The sequence below is a fragment of the Melozone crissalis genome, unplaced genomic scaffold, assembly GCF_028551555.1.
Source record: "Melozone crissalis strain CALT ecotype California unplaced genomic scaffold, PUWL_Pcris_2 ptg000008l_1, whole genome shotgun sequence".
Taxonomy (NCBI): domain Eukaryota; kingdom Metazoa; phylum Chordata; class Aves; order Passeriformes; family Passerellidae; genus Melozone; species Melozone crissalis.
This window is the reverse complement of record NW_026535786.1, coordinates 19,054,409-19,069,138: the sequence shown is the minus strand read 5'-3', so window position 1 is coordinate 19,069,138 and position 14,730 is coordinate 19,054,409. Positions and strand designations below refer to the sequence as shown.

The 14,730-nt window shown below is 43.9% G+C and overlaps 1 protein-coding gene across 1 annotated transcript in view; it reads right to left on the bottom strand.

Annotated features, from left to right (window-relative positions):
• Nucleotides 1-14,730, bottom strand: part of NME7 (NME/NM23 family member 7) — an 88,860-nt gene that overhangs the window by 952 nt on the left and 73,178 nt on the right. Inside the window, exon 11 of the mRNA XM_054270002.1 lies at nt 14,299-14,406. Within this exon, the coding sequence (XP_054125977.1) occupies nt 14,299-14,406 (108 nt within the window). The remainder of the gene's footprint in view (nt 1-14,298; nt 14,407-14,730) is intronic.

The window sequence follows — 14,730 nt, the reverse complement described above, 5'->3', positions numbered from 1 at the left end:
AGGACTATCCTAGAGCAAGTGGCCTGATAAAGACTTCCTAAGTGGAACACACAATCCTGGAGAAGCAAGATGCTGAGCTCTTTGCCATCTGCTAGAAGGAAAAGTGTGGTTACAGTACACTGTGGTGGTTAGTGCACCCATTTAGCTGTTCCATGTTGTTCCCAAGGAGTAGGTGCCAGCAGAAATTGCACCTTCATCTCTTTCTTTTGCTGCTGTATGTTTAGAGCAACGATTTAAAAAGCTGTGATGAGAGCCCTAAAATACTCCCCAGTGGAAACTCCACCTGCAAAAAACTGCAGGAAAGCTGAGGCATTTTGGCTCCCAGCAATTGATAGGTTCCTACTGCTACCATTTTGGGTGGGCATGTTGTTGCATGGCTCAAGGTTTGGTAGGATCAACTGCCCCTACAATTCAGTTCCTGGGTGAAGAGTTTGTGACAATTAAAAGAAAAAATCAAAACGACAACAAAAAGCTCCAAACCAGCCAACAAACAAAAAATATTTTCCAATTTAACTTGTATAAGACCCAACTCAAGGTTAGGTACTTTACTGCCTTTTAATTCTCTGCATGAGTGTGAAGTCTAAAGCATGGACTATTAATAAAGAGTCTGGCTTACTCCAGGGTTGGGACAACCACTGTGGAAAACTTAAAGGTGCTTGTGTTTGCTTCAGTGAGCAAATGTCTGAAAGGGCTCATGCAACATACTCTTAGGAATTGCATATGAAATTAGGCAATTCACCCTAACGTTTTACCCAAATCCCAACCCCAATCACTTTCTCGTCCCACATCAGTGCAAACAGAATGGCTGCTCAGATCACTAATTAACCAGGCAGGAAGGGCAGTACCTATCCTACCTACATGCCCTGCAGCTGCCCACTGGAAAGTCCCAACTGCTTCCAGGCTTCAGGACAACTCTGCTACCAAAGGACCACACCCCCCACACCCCAAAAAGGCAGTAAGTGCACCTGGTCAGACACATCCCCTTCCCCCATTAGAAATCCTACTGTAATTTGTCAGACCTACTGGTGATACAGCACTAGAAGACTGCAGTATGGTCAAAAAAAGTTCCCAAACTACCAAAGTCCAAGGAAATTTCACCCCACCCCAAGCAGGTGTAGACTCATAGCTGAGCACCCCACTCACCAAGTGGCACCAGTGCTTTGGATACACAACAGTCTTGACATCAAAACAACCTTTCTCAATTGGCACTGACACAGCCTCATCTGGGCTGAGACTGGACAACAGCCCTGGGGGCAGAAGGCCTGCAGGCAGGGCAAGGGCCTCAAGATGTGACATCTCACCAAATCCATGGTTTAATCCAAATTAAACCATGCCTTCAAGATTCATTATTCCTTATTTTAATCTGTGCTCTATCCACTCTCCTCAGGAAGGCATCACATTCCTTACTGCCTAATAGGACATTTTAAATTGCCAGTCTGAACATGTTCTTTCTGCCAGATTGACTCAGCATAGTTAAGTATAATTGTAGCCATTAAAGTGAATTTATCTCCCTTCTTGTTATATGGGACACCTGCATTTAATAAGAGAAACACACAAAAGCACTAGTAAAATAAAAAGCAGAGAGAGAGACATACATATATTTAACAACACAAGCCTTTAAGGCTGTGTCTGCACAAACATTTGCAATAGCACACACCAGCTATCAATTTTAAAGCTATAAGCACTGGCACTTCTGGACTTCTGTTCCCAGCTTGGCCAAGGGCAGGTGTCCAGCACAGGCCAGGCACAACCGTCGGCACGGGTGGGGAGCTGTGCCAAGAGCAAAGAAAATGGCCAAGTGCAGTGGAATCTGCTTCTTCCTAGGTAATAACTCCGTGTCCATGCTCAGCCCGGGGTGCTGGTACAACTGCTGCCACCACAGGCCTGTTTCCCTGCCATGGAGCAGGTTTAACAGAGCTGAGTCAACTCCCCCTGACCTGAGCTGCCTCAGCTGGAGCTGCATGGTCATCCCTGGGATTTAAGTACTGATCCACCCCTGCAGCACAGGTGACACAGGTGAGTGCTGGCCTTGCCACATGCCGGCTCACTTGACACTAGCAACAAAAGGATTTGTGCTATTTTAGTCTCCAAAGGCCCCTTGATTTTGTGCAACCAGTTTTTTCAGGCTGGACTGCACATCCTCAGTTTACTTAAAACCTGTGCAAAACCTCTTCCTCCTCAATTAGCTTTTAGTGGATTGTTCAAGACCCACACAGACTGTATTGGTAAGGCTCAGACATCAGAACAAGCAGCACTACATTTCATATACTGTGCAAAACCAGGTGCCTGTATGTTCTCTTTGAGTATAATTATCTTTATATGGGTCGGCTGCCACCCAGCTCCCAGTAAAACCAGTTAAGAGCTGGCAGATCTGTGGTATGCAGAAAGGATCCTTCTAAGAACCTCACCCTTGGGAGCACAGCAGTGGATAAGAACTGGGTAAGAGCTGGATAAGAACCACCAGAACTTAGTCACCCATCCCATGACCACAGGTATGGCATTATGAGAAGAATCAAGACTTGAGAAGAACCAAGATTTCAGCACTACCAAGAGATTTGGGATGCCCCCATCTTATGAGGCCCCAGCTGAAGACACCTTGAAGAATGCCCATTCTAAAAGCACCAGGTCCTTTTCCAAGGGGATCCAAGGGGACCTGGTGATAACTTGCATCAAGCATCCAGATGGGGGTTAGATCCTCCAAAATACCTTGTATTTTAGGAAATATAGTTCTTCTCTTTCCCAAGGTCTGAGCATAGTCCAAACCACAGAAAGGAGAGCTGTGCCAGTACAAAACATCTGAACAAATCTCACATTTGACCAAGGGCAAGGTCAGCCTCTCTGAGCCAAGCACACTTCTGATCTCTACAGGATCCAAGGGTGACAGAGCACAAATCCACACCAGGAGCTTATCTGAAACCCACCAACACATTTCACAGATGCCACCCATATGCCTTTCCAATGATGCTAACATTCAGGTGTGCTCACTGTTTCCCAGGGGTGACACAGGATCTAATTTAACACCAATACTCCCCTTGCAGACCCCAGGAACCAGCTATCTGCTTTGCAGCACGCAGCTATGCCCTCTCTAGCTCCTGTTCAGGGACAAATAGCAATAATGCTCAGGAAGTAACAATGGGTGAATAACCATGACCTTCTGGCTCTGACCCCATAAACTGCTTCATGAGGAGGAGCTGAGAGCTGCTTCAGTTCCATGAAGTTCTGCTTCAGTCACACTCACTCCCAGCAGACCTCATGTTAACGAAGTTGGCGGCTCTCTCTGAGCACTTCCACGTGTTACCACGAAGTTTCAGGAGCTAATACAGCATGCAATAACAAAATCCACTCAAATGCCCTGGCTGAGCACAAGCAAGTATCATCTGAACAATGTGTGCCCTAAGAGCACGGAAAGGCCAGGCAAAATTATAAAGGGGGAAGCAAATCAAGTGAGACAGCCAGTTTTCCAAGGGAGAGCAAAAGATCTTGGTATTAACACAGGGCCCTGCACAGGCACAAAGTGTGCTGAAGATTCCAAGTGTAAGAATTACAGGTACTTACAATTTAACTCTCTTTCTGTCCAGAAAACAATGCAAAGAGCAGTGCTGATGAGACGTGCCTGCTGAGCAGCTTTGGAGTTAGAGCTTTTGTCTACAGGCCAGACCCAGGCACACCTTGGGCTGTAGCAGCACCCCACACAGGCAGAACTGCAGCCTCAGAGAAATCCCAGCACTGAAATAGTACCTCAACTCTCACTGCCCTTGTTCCTCTCAGCTGGCAGTTTTTGGTAAGAAACCCTGTTAGTCTCCTTTCATGGCAGAAGCCAGGAGGCTGACAAGGTGACACACTATCAAGAAAAGGGCTGAGTTCACAGCTTCACTTCTCATCCATCACCAGAAAGGTGAAAGTAATTTTCAGTCCTTCCTCATCTCTGCAGAACCAAAACTGGCAGCTGGGAGATGGAAGCCTTTTCCATCCCTGTATGCATTTAGAGCCTGTCAGGAATTTTGGTGCCTTCCACACAGCCCTCTCCCCACAATCACCACAACACTCTATCTCCTTGGTCAGTGTAGGCATGCAGGCACATGATCCAGAGTCTTTGCTGACCCAAAGTTTCAGCATCAGTACACTTTCCCTAAACATTAAGGTCTGATAAATTTTTACGTGTTAGCTCAGTTTCAGGTCACAAGTAGGAAACAAAAAGCTTTTTTTGCCCATTAGCATTGGTTTGTACATCTGCATGAGCTGTCAGGAAGTACACTTGCTAACACCTGACACCTATACCACACTTCAGCTACAGTTCACTCAGCTGATTCACATTACTAAATCATTAGATTAACACATGGAAACCCCCATGGACTCATACCATCCTTTCAGCCACAAGCACTCCAGAAAGAAGACTGGTTGTCAAAGAAGATAGTCTACTTATTTACTATATTGTATGTGTTCTGTGTATTTTCCCCCACAAATCTGAAGAGGATTTAGTTTGTTAAAAAAAAAAAAAAGGCAGGTTTATCAGTCCTGCCTCTCTCCCAAATATCACACAATGTAAGAAATAAAGCCAATCAGGCAGCCCAAGACAGAACAATTTGTACACAGGTACTTCAACTATCCACAATGATTTCTTAAGCAGAGCTGGGATAAAAACCCCTATGCACCAAAAAAACCAACCTTGCAATGGAAGGTTTTATTACATAAACACTACAGTGCTTATTACACAAACACTACACTATGTTGTGTGCTGTCAACATTGTCACCTCAAAAATTGTGTATGGTTATGTTCAACTCTGAAAATACAGTGGAAGAGAAGGGCAAGGGAAGCTATTTGGAAATTGTAACAATAAAATAAAAGATTAGAAAAATGTGAATTTCAAACAGGATGGAAATGAGAGGACAAGACAGTAGTTCATTATACCACAATCACAAATACCAAGAAAGTGAGTTTTATGCTATTTACTCTAAAAAAAATAGGTGAACTCCAAAACTACTTTAGAACAAAAAGATGTTGTTTTTAAATCATGTGTGACTTCTCTGCTGACTCAGCTCACTGACTTCTGAAGCATAGATACCTGGAGACTTAACAAGAAGGTACAAGTTCACTGAATCTCCTCAGTCCCCATGATAAACCAACTGCTCTGTAGCTGGAACTGAACATATTAGTTCAGAACTCTCCCACCTGGAGTTCTACTTCTTATCTAGTAACATCTTTGGTCACCATCACAACACATCAATGGCTTGGTAAAGCCACTGGAATGAAATAAAGTGTAAGATCCCATGTCCCATCAGACGTGAGAAACTCCAACATGACAGCAAGTACTGCTTTCCTGAGGATCCCAAGCAGCTCATTGAGTGATCAAGATCACCGCCTCTGCACTTCACACTTACCTTGCTCCCCGCCTCACAGTCAGGAGTTGTGTGGAGGTCTTGTAGGATGCCCTTGAAGCAGCAAGCTAAGGTGAGACAAGCCACCCTAAGTCCACCACAGGTGTCAGTGCAAACACATCCCAGGCTCTGGATAAAAACACTGGAAGGGCCCTGCTGCTCGTAGATATCTGCAGTGTCTAAGTAAAGCCAGGCCTGCATGTGTTTGTGCAAGCCAGAAGCATTGCCAATGCTGAGCAGTCTCTCTAGCCTGCTCACAAAGCACTGACAGTCATGGTCCTCACGGGCTACCAGGTTATGGCCAAGACAGGAGGAAGTGATCACACAGAGACAAGAACATGTCTTCCAACCACATCATAGATTCAAGTGAGGATGCAAGCAGCAAAGAAGCAAAAAAAGTAGAAGGCACCCATCATTTAAAGTCCTTCCTGAGCAACTGTGATGTTCAGCAGAATATTACTTGTGCAGGAGACCCAATAGGGTACACATGGCAAGAGTGCTAAAATTATAAAAATGAGACAGCAACAAAATATCCTGAAAGAAATTACCAATGGAAGGCACCACCAGCAGGGGCCTTGCATACACCACCACAAGCCCCTACCCCCTACTCAGATTGTGCCTCAGTGTGCTGACAGGAAACGTACCATCCCACCGAACCAACGGCATAAATTCCCCAAGCACAGTGCTCAAAGTACCTTCTGAGACATGTCACAGAACCTAGAAAGCTCCATTTCCCTGTGGAATGGGTCAGTATTAAAAGGCCAAGAGTTTGTTACGAGTCCCATCAGCTTTCAGTGATTTCAACACTGCCACTGAGGGCTGAACCATGTAGTGCCATGGCAGGACACCTCAGAGATCTAGTTACTATTCAATGGCTGGACTAAGGCAGCTACCTGAGGAGGCCCACAGTTCCAGTTTGTGGCTGGATAGTCTTGGCACACTGTGTCTCCCCATCAGAACAGCAGTAACTGGCACCAATGTAGAAGGAAACTTGCCCACTTAGCAATTCTGAATACTCCAGAGAGAATTAACTTGTCTGGTATTATGCCTCTTGCTCAGAGACTTGCTGACATATGTCAATGTATCTCAGGAATAGTTGTGGATGCATCCTTCCTGCCTATATGCCAGTGCATTAGGGGTTAAAGACAAAGAGGAAGAATGCAGCTTTTACTGAAACCAGAAGATGATGGGTAACTTCAAGGAGCCCTAGACTACAGCTAACATCCTTTCAGGTGACCACTGCCATCCTGTTTTGTGTTTGCACAGCTGCTAGCACAGGATCAACACAGTGTCTAAGCCCAGCGCTACGACAGCACAAAACCAGTAGTGGCATGAGACTATGCTTTGAATCATTAGCTATTATTAATTACAAAAGAAGAAATAGTTTCTAGAGCTTGACAAACTCTAGTGTCAATATATGCCATGGCATTTGCATCTATGACAGATAGGAAACCTTTTTCACAGTTTTCTATCCATATTAACATGTTTGGCTTTGAGTTTTTCCTCCCATGTTTCCCATGTATTTCAACATGTGTATGAAAATAGCTGACTTAAATTCTCCTCTTAATTACTGTTGGTGGATGGTAGCCAGTGAAGGAAGCTGCAGTGAAATGGCAAGGGGTAAACCCTACACAGGAAGCACCAGCACAGATAATAATATGTCTATCTGACCTCTGAGAAAGAGGTGGGAGGTGCAATGGCTGAGGTCAATAACAGGAAACAGCATAAAAATTTATGGGCATCTCAGAGCATATTTGTTATAGAACAACAGTGTTTCTCTTAGCCCCCAAATAAGGTGCAGGGCCCCTTGCTCCAGAAATGAAGGATATTCTGAGCTTCTACGTGGCTGTACAACTACAGCATGCCCTTACTGCTCTTGCTGTATAAGCTGTTCCCCTGAGCTTTTCTGTCTTCTTTGCTGTAGTTTGCCCATGGTGCAGCTGAGTTGCAGCCCAACTGTTGCTCTGCTTCAGCTCAAGCAAAAGGAGAAACGGAAAAAGGACCTGGCCTTTTTGGTTAAAAAATGAGAACATGCTGAGGGAAAGAAAGAAGGCAGCAGTCTCAAAGACACAAACTGGGCCTCAGATGAGTTATCAAGAAGTGTCACGCCTTCCCTCCACCTTGACCTCCCCTCCACAAAATTACTTTGCTCAGCGCAACACAAACATGTGCAAAAAGCCAAGCCCTGTTTATCACATAGATTACCTTCGGGATCAGGTGAAACTTAAAGAGCTTTGGCAGCTGCTTGGTTCACACTCATTAACTTCTTCTCTCTGGCACTCACAGACCTGGCAGAACAAGGGGTAACTGGACCTCGGATTTTACCCAGAAGTGGAAGCACAAGAGGTGAACTATTTCACAACTCTGTTTAAACAAGTTCCTGGTTTAGGTTGCCTGTCTAGCCCACAAGTATAATAATTATACAACCTATGCTCAAAATGAGGCTGCACGTGACCTAATGATACAATAATCTTTAAAAGAGAAATCACCAACATCTCCAATATCCATCCATCTATTAATGTTATTTTTAATTCTTCATTTCCTTCAGATAGGTCTAGGCAAAAGGGTTACTTACTTCTTTGTACAAGTATATACAGAGCACCAGGAAACATTGTGAGACAGCATTCCAGTGCTGGCTAACATGTTCTGGTATGCAAAACCACCACCAAGTAAGATTAAGTTTTCTTACACTCCAGATTCTTTCCAACCTGTTCCCACAGCTGTTAGATAAGAGGTCTCAGAAAGTTTAAATGGAAAAGCACTTGAATCATAACAACCATTATCTGACAGACCTCTCTAGAAATCATCTTGTACCAGGAGAGACTGAAATTTCCAACTGACAGACAAAAATAGCTACTGCTTGGATGAAAACTTGGGAGAAAAAAGTGCTAAAGCCAACCTCACTCAAACCACTCAATTTTTATTACTTTTCATTGGAAACAGTGAAAAGCATTTTACCCTGGATTATGCAGCTCAGTGTGGGCCTCTAATAAAAGACTTCATTGCAAAATTGCTGTATGACTGAGTGAAACAATGGCTTCTTTATTAAAATATTTTAAAGACTCCTGGGGGAAATGCAGAGGGCTGAAATGCCCTCAGTGAAAGGTTCATTGCCATGCTATGCACTTCTGCTGTGTAATGTTTTACAAGCTGGGCTGCTCTGTGAATGAGGAGAGTTAGTTCTCGGCTGGCAGAGGTAGCTTGCATAATACCAGACAAGTTAATCTGTAACAAGCAATGGAGGAGACCTTTGTTCCAAGTGTGATACACACAAATTCCACCGACGCTTCTGAGAGTTACTCATTGACATGCTTTATTAAATTGCTTGGACTATACCTCGATGCAACAAAAAGGACTAGTTTAACAGAGCTACATCCTTATGATGGCTTCTATCCTAAACTGTTGCACTTTAACCTCAGCCCACGGATCAGCTCATTAGTGGTACAGAAGCATTTCCAGGGTGGATGATGGTGAGCACCTTGCATCACACTCCCATGTCCAGACATTGGCAGTGGGCAGCCAAGGAGGCAACACACAGGAAAGGGCAAGGTGGCAGCCAGCAGAGTGCTGCAGTAACAGGAAGTGGTTATGGAAACACGCTTTGTGTTCCCCCCTTCAAAGCAACTGCTCCCCTATCCACCCTGAACAGCTTCCTAAAATACCACCCTGCCCTCAGCCTCCCTGAAAAAATGGAAAGGGAAAGGAAAAATAAGACATGCTTCTCCTGGCATGATCTGGAATGCCAGACCAAGGACAGCTGGCCTTTAGCAGGTGGAATACACACTGCACCAAAAGCTTAGGAGCAGTACAGCTCTTAACACTCAGCAGAGCATTCAGCTTATACCAAATCTCCAAGTCTGAGCAAAACTATCACAGTTTTCATTGTCCACAGCACCAGTCTGGACAAAACACTTCTGCTGAACTGGACCATGCAGTTACTGCTCACTGTACAACATCACCTCACATCTTCCCAAGGCCGGATCCAGGCGGCTGAACTTCCAGAGCCAGAGCTGTGGGAGTCTCTGTCCAGCAGATCACTGTAGCTGATCTGTCCCTAGGTGATATTACTTATTTGCTATAATGCCCCAGGAGCAGTAAGCCAGTCTCACTGGTGCAAGGCTGAGCAAAGGAACAAAGAGCCTCCAGCAGTTTGTTGTACAGTCAGCCAGTCTCCAGTCCTACACTTGAACACCACTGTACAGCTGAAATTCAAAGAAATGATAGGGAAAAAACAACCGTTCATGACAGCTCTCTCGGGAGACAGATGAAACCCACTCTTTGATAACAGCAAAGTCATCCCCCTTTGATAGGTTATTTTCATGTCTGTGAGCGCCACAAATAGCTCTGAGGCAAGGGAAAAGGCCAGCAAACGACACTCGAGCAGCTCCTCGCTCCTGCCCGCCTGGAGAACTGCCCGTGACGCTGAAAACTGACACGGTGCGATGCCCAAGCAGGAGCCTGACGCAGCCGGGGCCATGCGGCGGCACACGCAGCGCCAGCTGAGAGCGCCCGGGGGACACAAGGTTGGGAAGGCAGCTGGCACATCCCCCACTCCCACGAAAAGGGGCTTGGGAGATCACCCCCCCCTGCAGTTCCACTCGCAGCCTAGCAGGCACACAAAGGCACGGGTAAGCACACACCCGCAGCAATTGTCACGACATTGTCCAAGGATTAGTCACCTAATAACAGCGTCGCCCTCGGCAACAGGGAAAAGGTCGTTTCACCCAGAACTCAATTTTATCCATCCCACAGCAAATCCTTTCTCATGCATGTCTCGCTGAGGGCAGCATCTTCTCCTGTGTCTAAGTACACACACACAAACACATGTATGACTATTAAGGAATTGGTAATTATGCAAAGAAACTCCGTGAGACTGACTGATTGCCCCAACACCATGGCACAGGAACACAAAGCCAGCCTGGGTGGCCCAGCAGGCTGCACTGCATCGGGGAGACATTTTAGGTCACCCCAGATGTGTGCATTCTATATCCTCAGAGTGATTTTCTGCATTGCAAATGCCCTTAAGGAAATGCTCACACACACAAAAAACCAAAACCAAAAAGAACTGCACAGTATGAGCAACAAGTTACAGACAGAGTGTCCCAAACCCCAGAAATTCTGGTTTTGTAATAACTGCAGTTCTGGGCTACCAGTTTTTTAATTATGTGGTTTCCTGCTTAATCTGAAAGGTACTGAGCCACTTGAGACCCAGGGAACTGAGGTGTGTGTACAGCACCACCTCCTGTGGGAAATTTTACTCACTGTAGTTTCAGTGATGTGAATAAGGCCTTTACGATTGATTTTTAATTTGCCTTCACTTCTTTAAAGAGGGACACAAACTGTGAAGTCTGGTAGCCGCAATACGTGTATCACTACTTTGATTAAGAACTATTCCAGGAATGATCAACTTTAAGGAAACTTCTTTTGTCTAGAGAATGATGATTCATCAGATCCAACAGTTTGCAAGCTTCTATTTCATCAATATATTTATCAGAAACGTTCCTCAGGTCAAAGACGGTGAGTTGAGAAACAGAATAATCTTTCATCACATGCAGATGACACATCCCTAGTCTGTGAAACAGAGCAGTTCCTTGGCATATAAAATTTGCATGTTCCAGTCCTGGCCCTACCTGACTCACAAGGAACATGAAAGCAGGTGAGTACTGTAATTGCTTTCCCCAAATAGTACCTGCTTTATACAAAACAGAAAAAAAACCTGACGAGATGTAGAGCTGTACCTGCTTTGGATGTGGGAAACAAATGCAACTGCCTGCTCTGAATGAATGTCCAACACAACAATCAGCTGCTGGTTGAACCTTCAGTAATGAAACTGCATCATCTCACAAATACTCCACTGCTATCAGTCTCCCTTCTCTCTTTTCTTTCCTCTTCTCATTAAAATGAGAAACTGGTGACAAGGCTGAGAAAACAGACTGTTCTGAGCTATTTGTGTCTTCTCATTGTCACTTGTAAAAATACATTTTGTACTGATAAGAGGACACACAAGTCTATGAAGTGAATAAGTAAGTGCCTGACCTAGTAAGTCAAACAACTCATCCAAGAGATGAGGGCAATATTCACATTCCTGTATCACTAAGCTAGGAATAAAAAAGAGCACTTAAAGTTCTGCAAATGAAAATACACTGATTTTACTACTGTGACCAGCTGCATTTAAGGTTCAACTGCATCTCCCCTCCTTTCTTGAGCAAAAGTGAGTTATTCATTAATTCTGATATTCTTTAGTCACTGCCTAAAATGTGAAGTCGTTTGTAGAACAAAGACAGGAGTTAAGGGTCATACTGGTGGGAGCAAGTGCTCATATTTGCTTTTGAGGTTGGTTTGTTTGTTTGAGGGGGTTTTAAGACTAAAAGTAAACTTTCATTTTTTCAGATCCATGGAAAGGAGGTCTAAAAGAAAAACACTGAAAAATTGCTGTACAACATTATTTAAGTATAGCGTTCTAAGCTAGGTGCACAAGCTGACCCTTATTTAGTTAATTAGCTCTTGTTGTTCCCAAGACAGTGTTCCATCTCCTTTCACCAAGTACTCCTTAGTCATGATTTTTGGGAGAAAGGTTACAACCTTGCCCTTCCCAGTGACAGTCAATTAAGTGCAAAACACCAAAGCCACCTAGATGTTGGCTATTAACTTCAGAAAGCATTTTATCTAATTCTCAATTACCTAGCCCATCTCCTCCAAGAAGTCTCCGTTTGTGGACAATGAGACAGCAGTTGCTATTGCAAATTCTTCAAATTTCAGCTAGATCTGAAACTGGGTGATGAAAACTGAAGAGAAAGGTGGAGAAATCTTAAGATAAACAGTGTCTTGCACTAAAGGTACCAAAGTTCCCAGGAAGGCACCAGTGTGTTCCCTTCTACAAGGGAACATGCTTCTGTTGTGCTTCCATAAACACTATGCATTTTAAGGCCCATCACAAAATACTTGGTCAACCAGGGATCTCCCCTTTCCATCTCCATTTGGTTCTAGAAGTTCAAAGGGCACAAAACAAATTAAGACACAAACCAACCTATTCAGCTTTCTATACAAAGTGTCAAGAGCAGCAGTCCCTCCATGTTTCCTCCAGGATGCCCTGGGCACTGCAGGCCCTGCACACACCCTGGTGTGCACACAGGACACGCAGCCACAGCAGGAGTCAGGACTGTGGCAGGGACATCTAATAAGCTGCTTCAGCATTAACAGTGTAAATACTCCACACGCCAACCAACAGGTACAGCCAAGGTTTCCTTTGTACAAACTCACTGTTCTCAATTCAAAACATTCACTGCTTTATTTACTCACTAAACAACATAGAGTGACGTCCTTTCAAAATGCAGGTTTAACCTGGGCTGTTATAGAAGAAACTACAGACTGATGAACAGCAATATTCTGCACACAATTATGCCTATGGCAAAAAACTCTCTCAGATCCCTTTCCCAAAAAAAAAACAATCAATAAGGTACTGTTAAAATTATCAGACTATACCAGGAACTGCAAGGTGTGTAGTCAGAGTAATACCAAATCAACAACTTTGGTTATGACTGAGCTGCAGGATTTGAAAGACAAACACATGTAATGGAGACCCTTGAGAAAGAATGCCAGGCTCAATTTTTGTTTTGGAGAAGTAACTCTTGCCTCACTTATAGTAGCTCTGAACACAACTTAAACAACCAGCAAAACCTGCTTTGCACCAATGTAAAGGCAACAGACAGTGGAAAATTCTGATGGAGTACTAAAATGTTCTTTGAGTGTTGGCTTGTTTAATTTTTCCCTTACAGGCGGTGCCCTTTGTTCTGCTGCCACTGGAAAGCCATGGATGAGGAACTCCAGGCATGTGGTGAAAAAATACCTGTTTGCTTGTATAAACCCTAAGGGAAAAACTAAAAATGGTTAACTTTTAATGATATCTTGAAAATGGTAAAAAAGCTGCAACATTGTTTATACTGGTTGCCATCCTCAGTGTTGAATTTCACTAATCTGTACCTTAAACGAGATGGGATTTCCTAGCAAAAGCACTTTAACCCACAGGTTATTTCATGGAGGAAGATGAAGTTAGCTCTTTCTCACTCCCCCATGATACCACCATTTTGGCAATGTAAAATTATCTAAGTAGGACAGCACTTGCTGCTCAATGGTTCTGCTATACCTGACAGCAAAGCATTCACAAATACATACAGGCAGCAAAAAATAAGCTGTGCATGCACTGGAAAAGCATCTCCATTGACACAGCACAGAAATCCATGCAAGATTACACACCACTTCAACCCTCTGCCATGGACCTTAGTTTAAGGCACAGAATTAAGTGAATGAGCCTGTTCTGGTTTTCATAGTGAGTACTTCTGTCTTTACAAATTCCTGCAATTTATCATTTTCTCATTTTATTGGACTTTAAATTTTGGCATAGAAAGCCAAAATCAGATAATAATTAGTAAGTTAATATAGAACACAGGAAATATTAACTGATGTACGTAAGTATGACTGTCTACAAATAAACCTAGGCCCTATCTGGAGGATTTGAATCCCTACTGCCTGTAATATTCCAAGCTCCACACAAGTTCACTGTAGACACAATTTAGTTCAGGAGTCAGCGTGGTCACCCACGAAAGGGCTAAGAAAGTGTCGCTGCAGAAACACTGTCAGGTACTGATGTTCAGACGCAAGGACACATTCAGACAGAGAAGATTCTTGAGTTTCATTCCATTGAATTGTACTATATTCATTCAAGAAAACTGCATGGATGAATTTTTTTACAGTATCAGAATTAACTGAGTCAAACACCCTTAATAAACTTTCTCTTTTCGTGTCTAGTCTGGTCTACAACACAGCTACTCCACATAGAAAACACTTACTGGCTTAAAAGAGTGTCAAGAGAAGCATTTCACTTTACAACTTCCTGTGAGAACATGTTTGCCTAGCAAGCCTTACCTCTAAAAGTCCATCTTCAGGCAGGTCCGTGCAGTGAACAGCATTCTGAATCTTGTCTTTCCCAAAGACAGCACGCAGAGTTCCAGGTCGGAGGTGACGGGCTAATACCTATTGAACACAAACAAACCAGAAGACCTTTGTGAACCACACTGTTCATTTGTATCATGGATGCAAGATAACCTTATAAAGTAAAATATTATTATGCTATTAAAATATGAGTAGTATATTAAAATATGTGTAGTACACTGTAAAAGAAAATCTAGATTGAAAGCAGCCCTCAGGAGAAGGACCTGGGGGTGTTGGTGGACAAGAAGGTTGACATGACCCAGCAACATGCCAATTGTATCCTAGGCTGCATCAAAAGCAGCATGGCCAGAAGGGTTAGGGAGGGGATTCTCCACCCCGCTCCACTCTGGTGAGACCCTGCCTGGC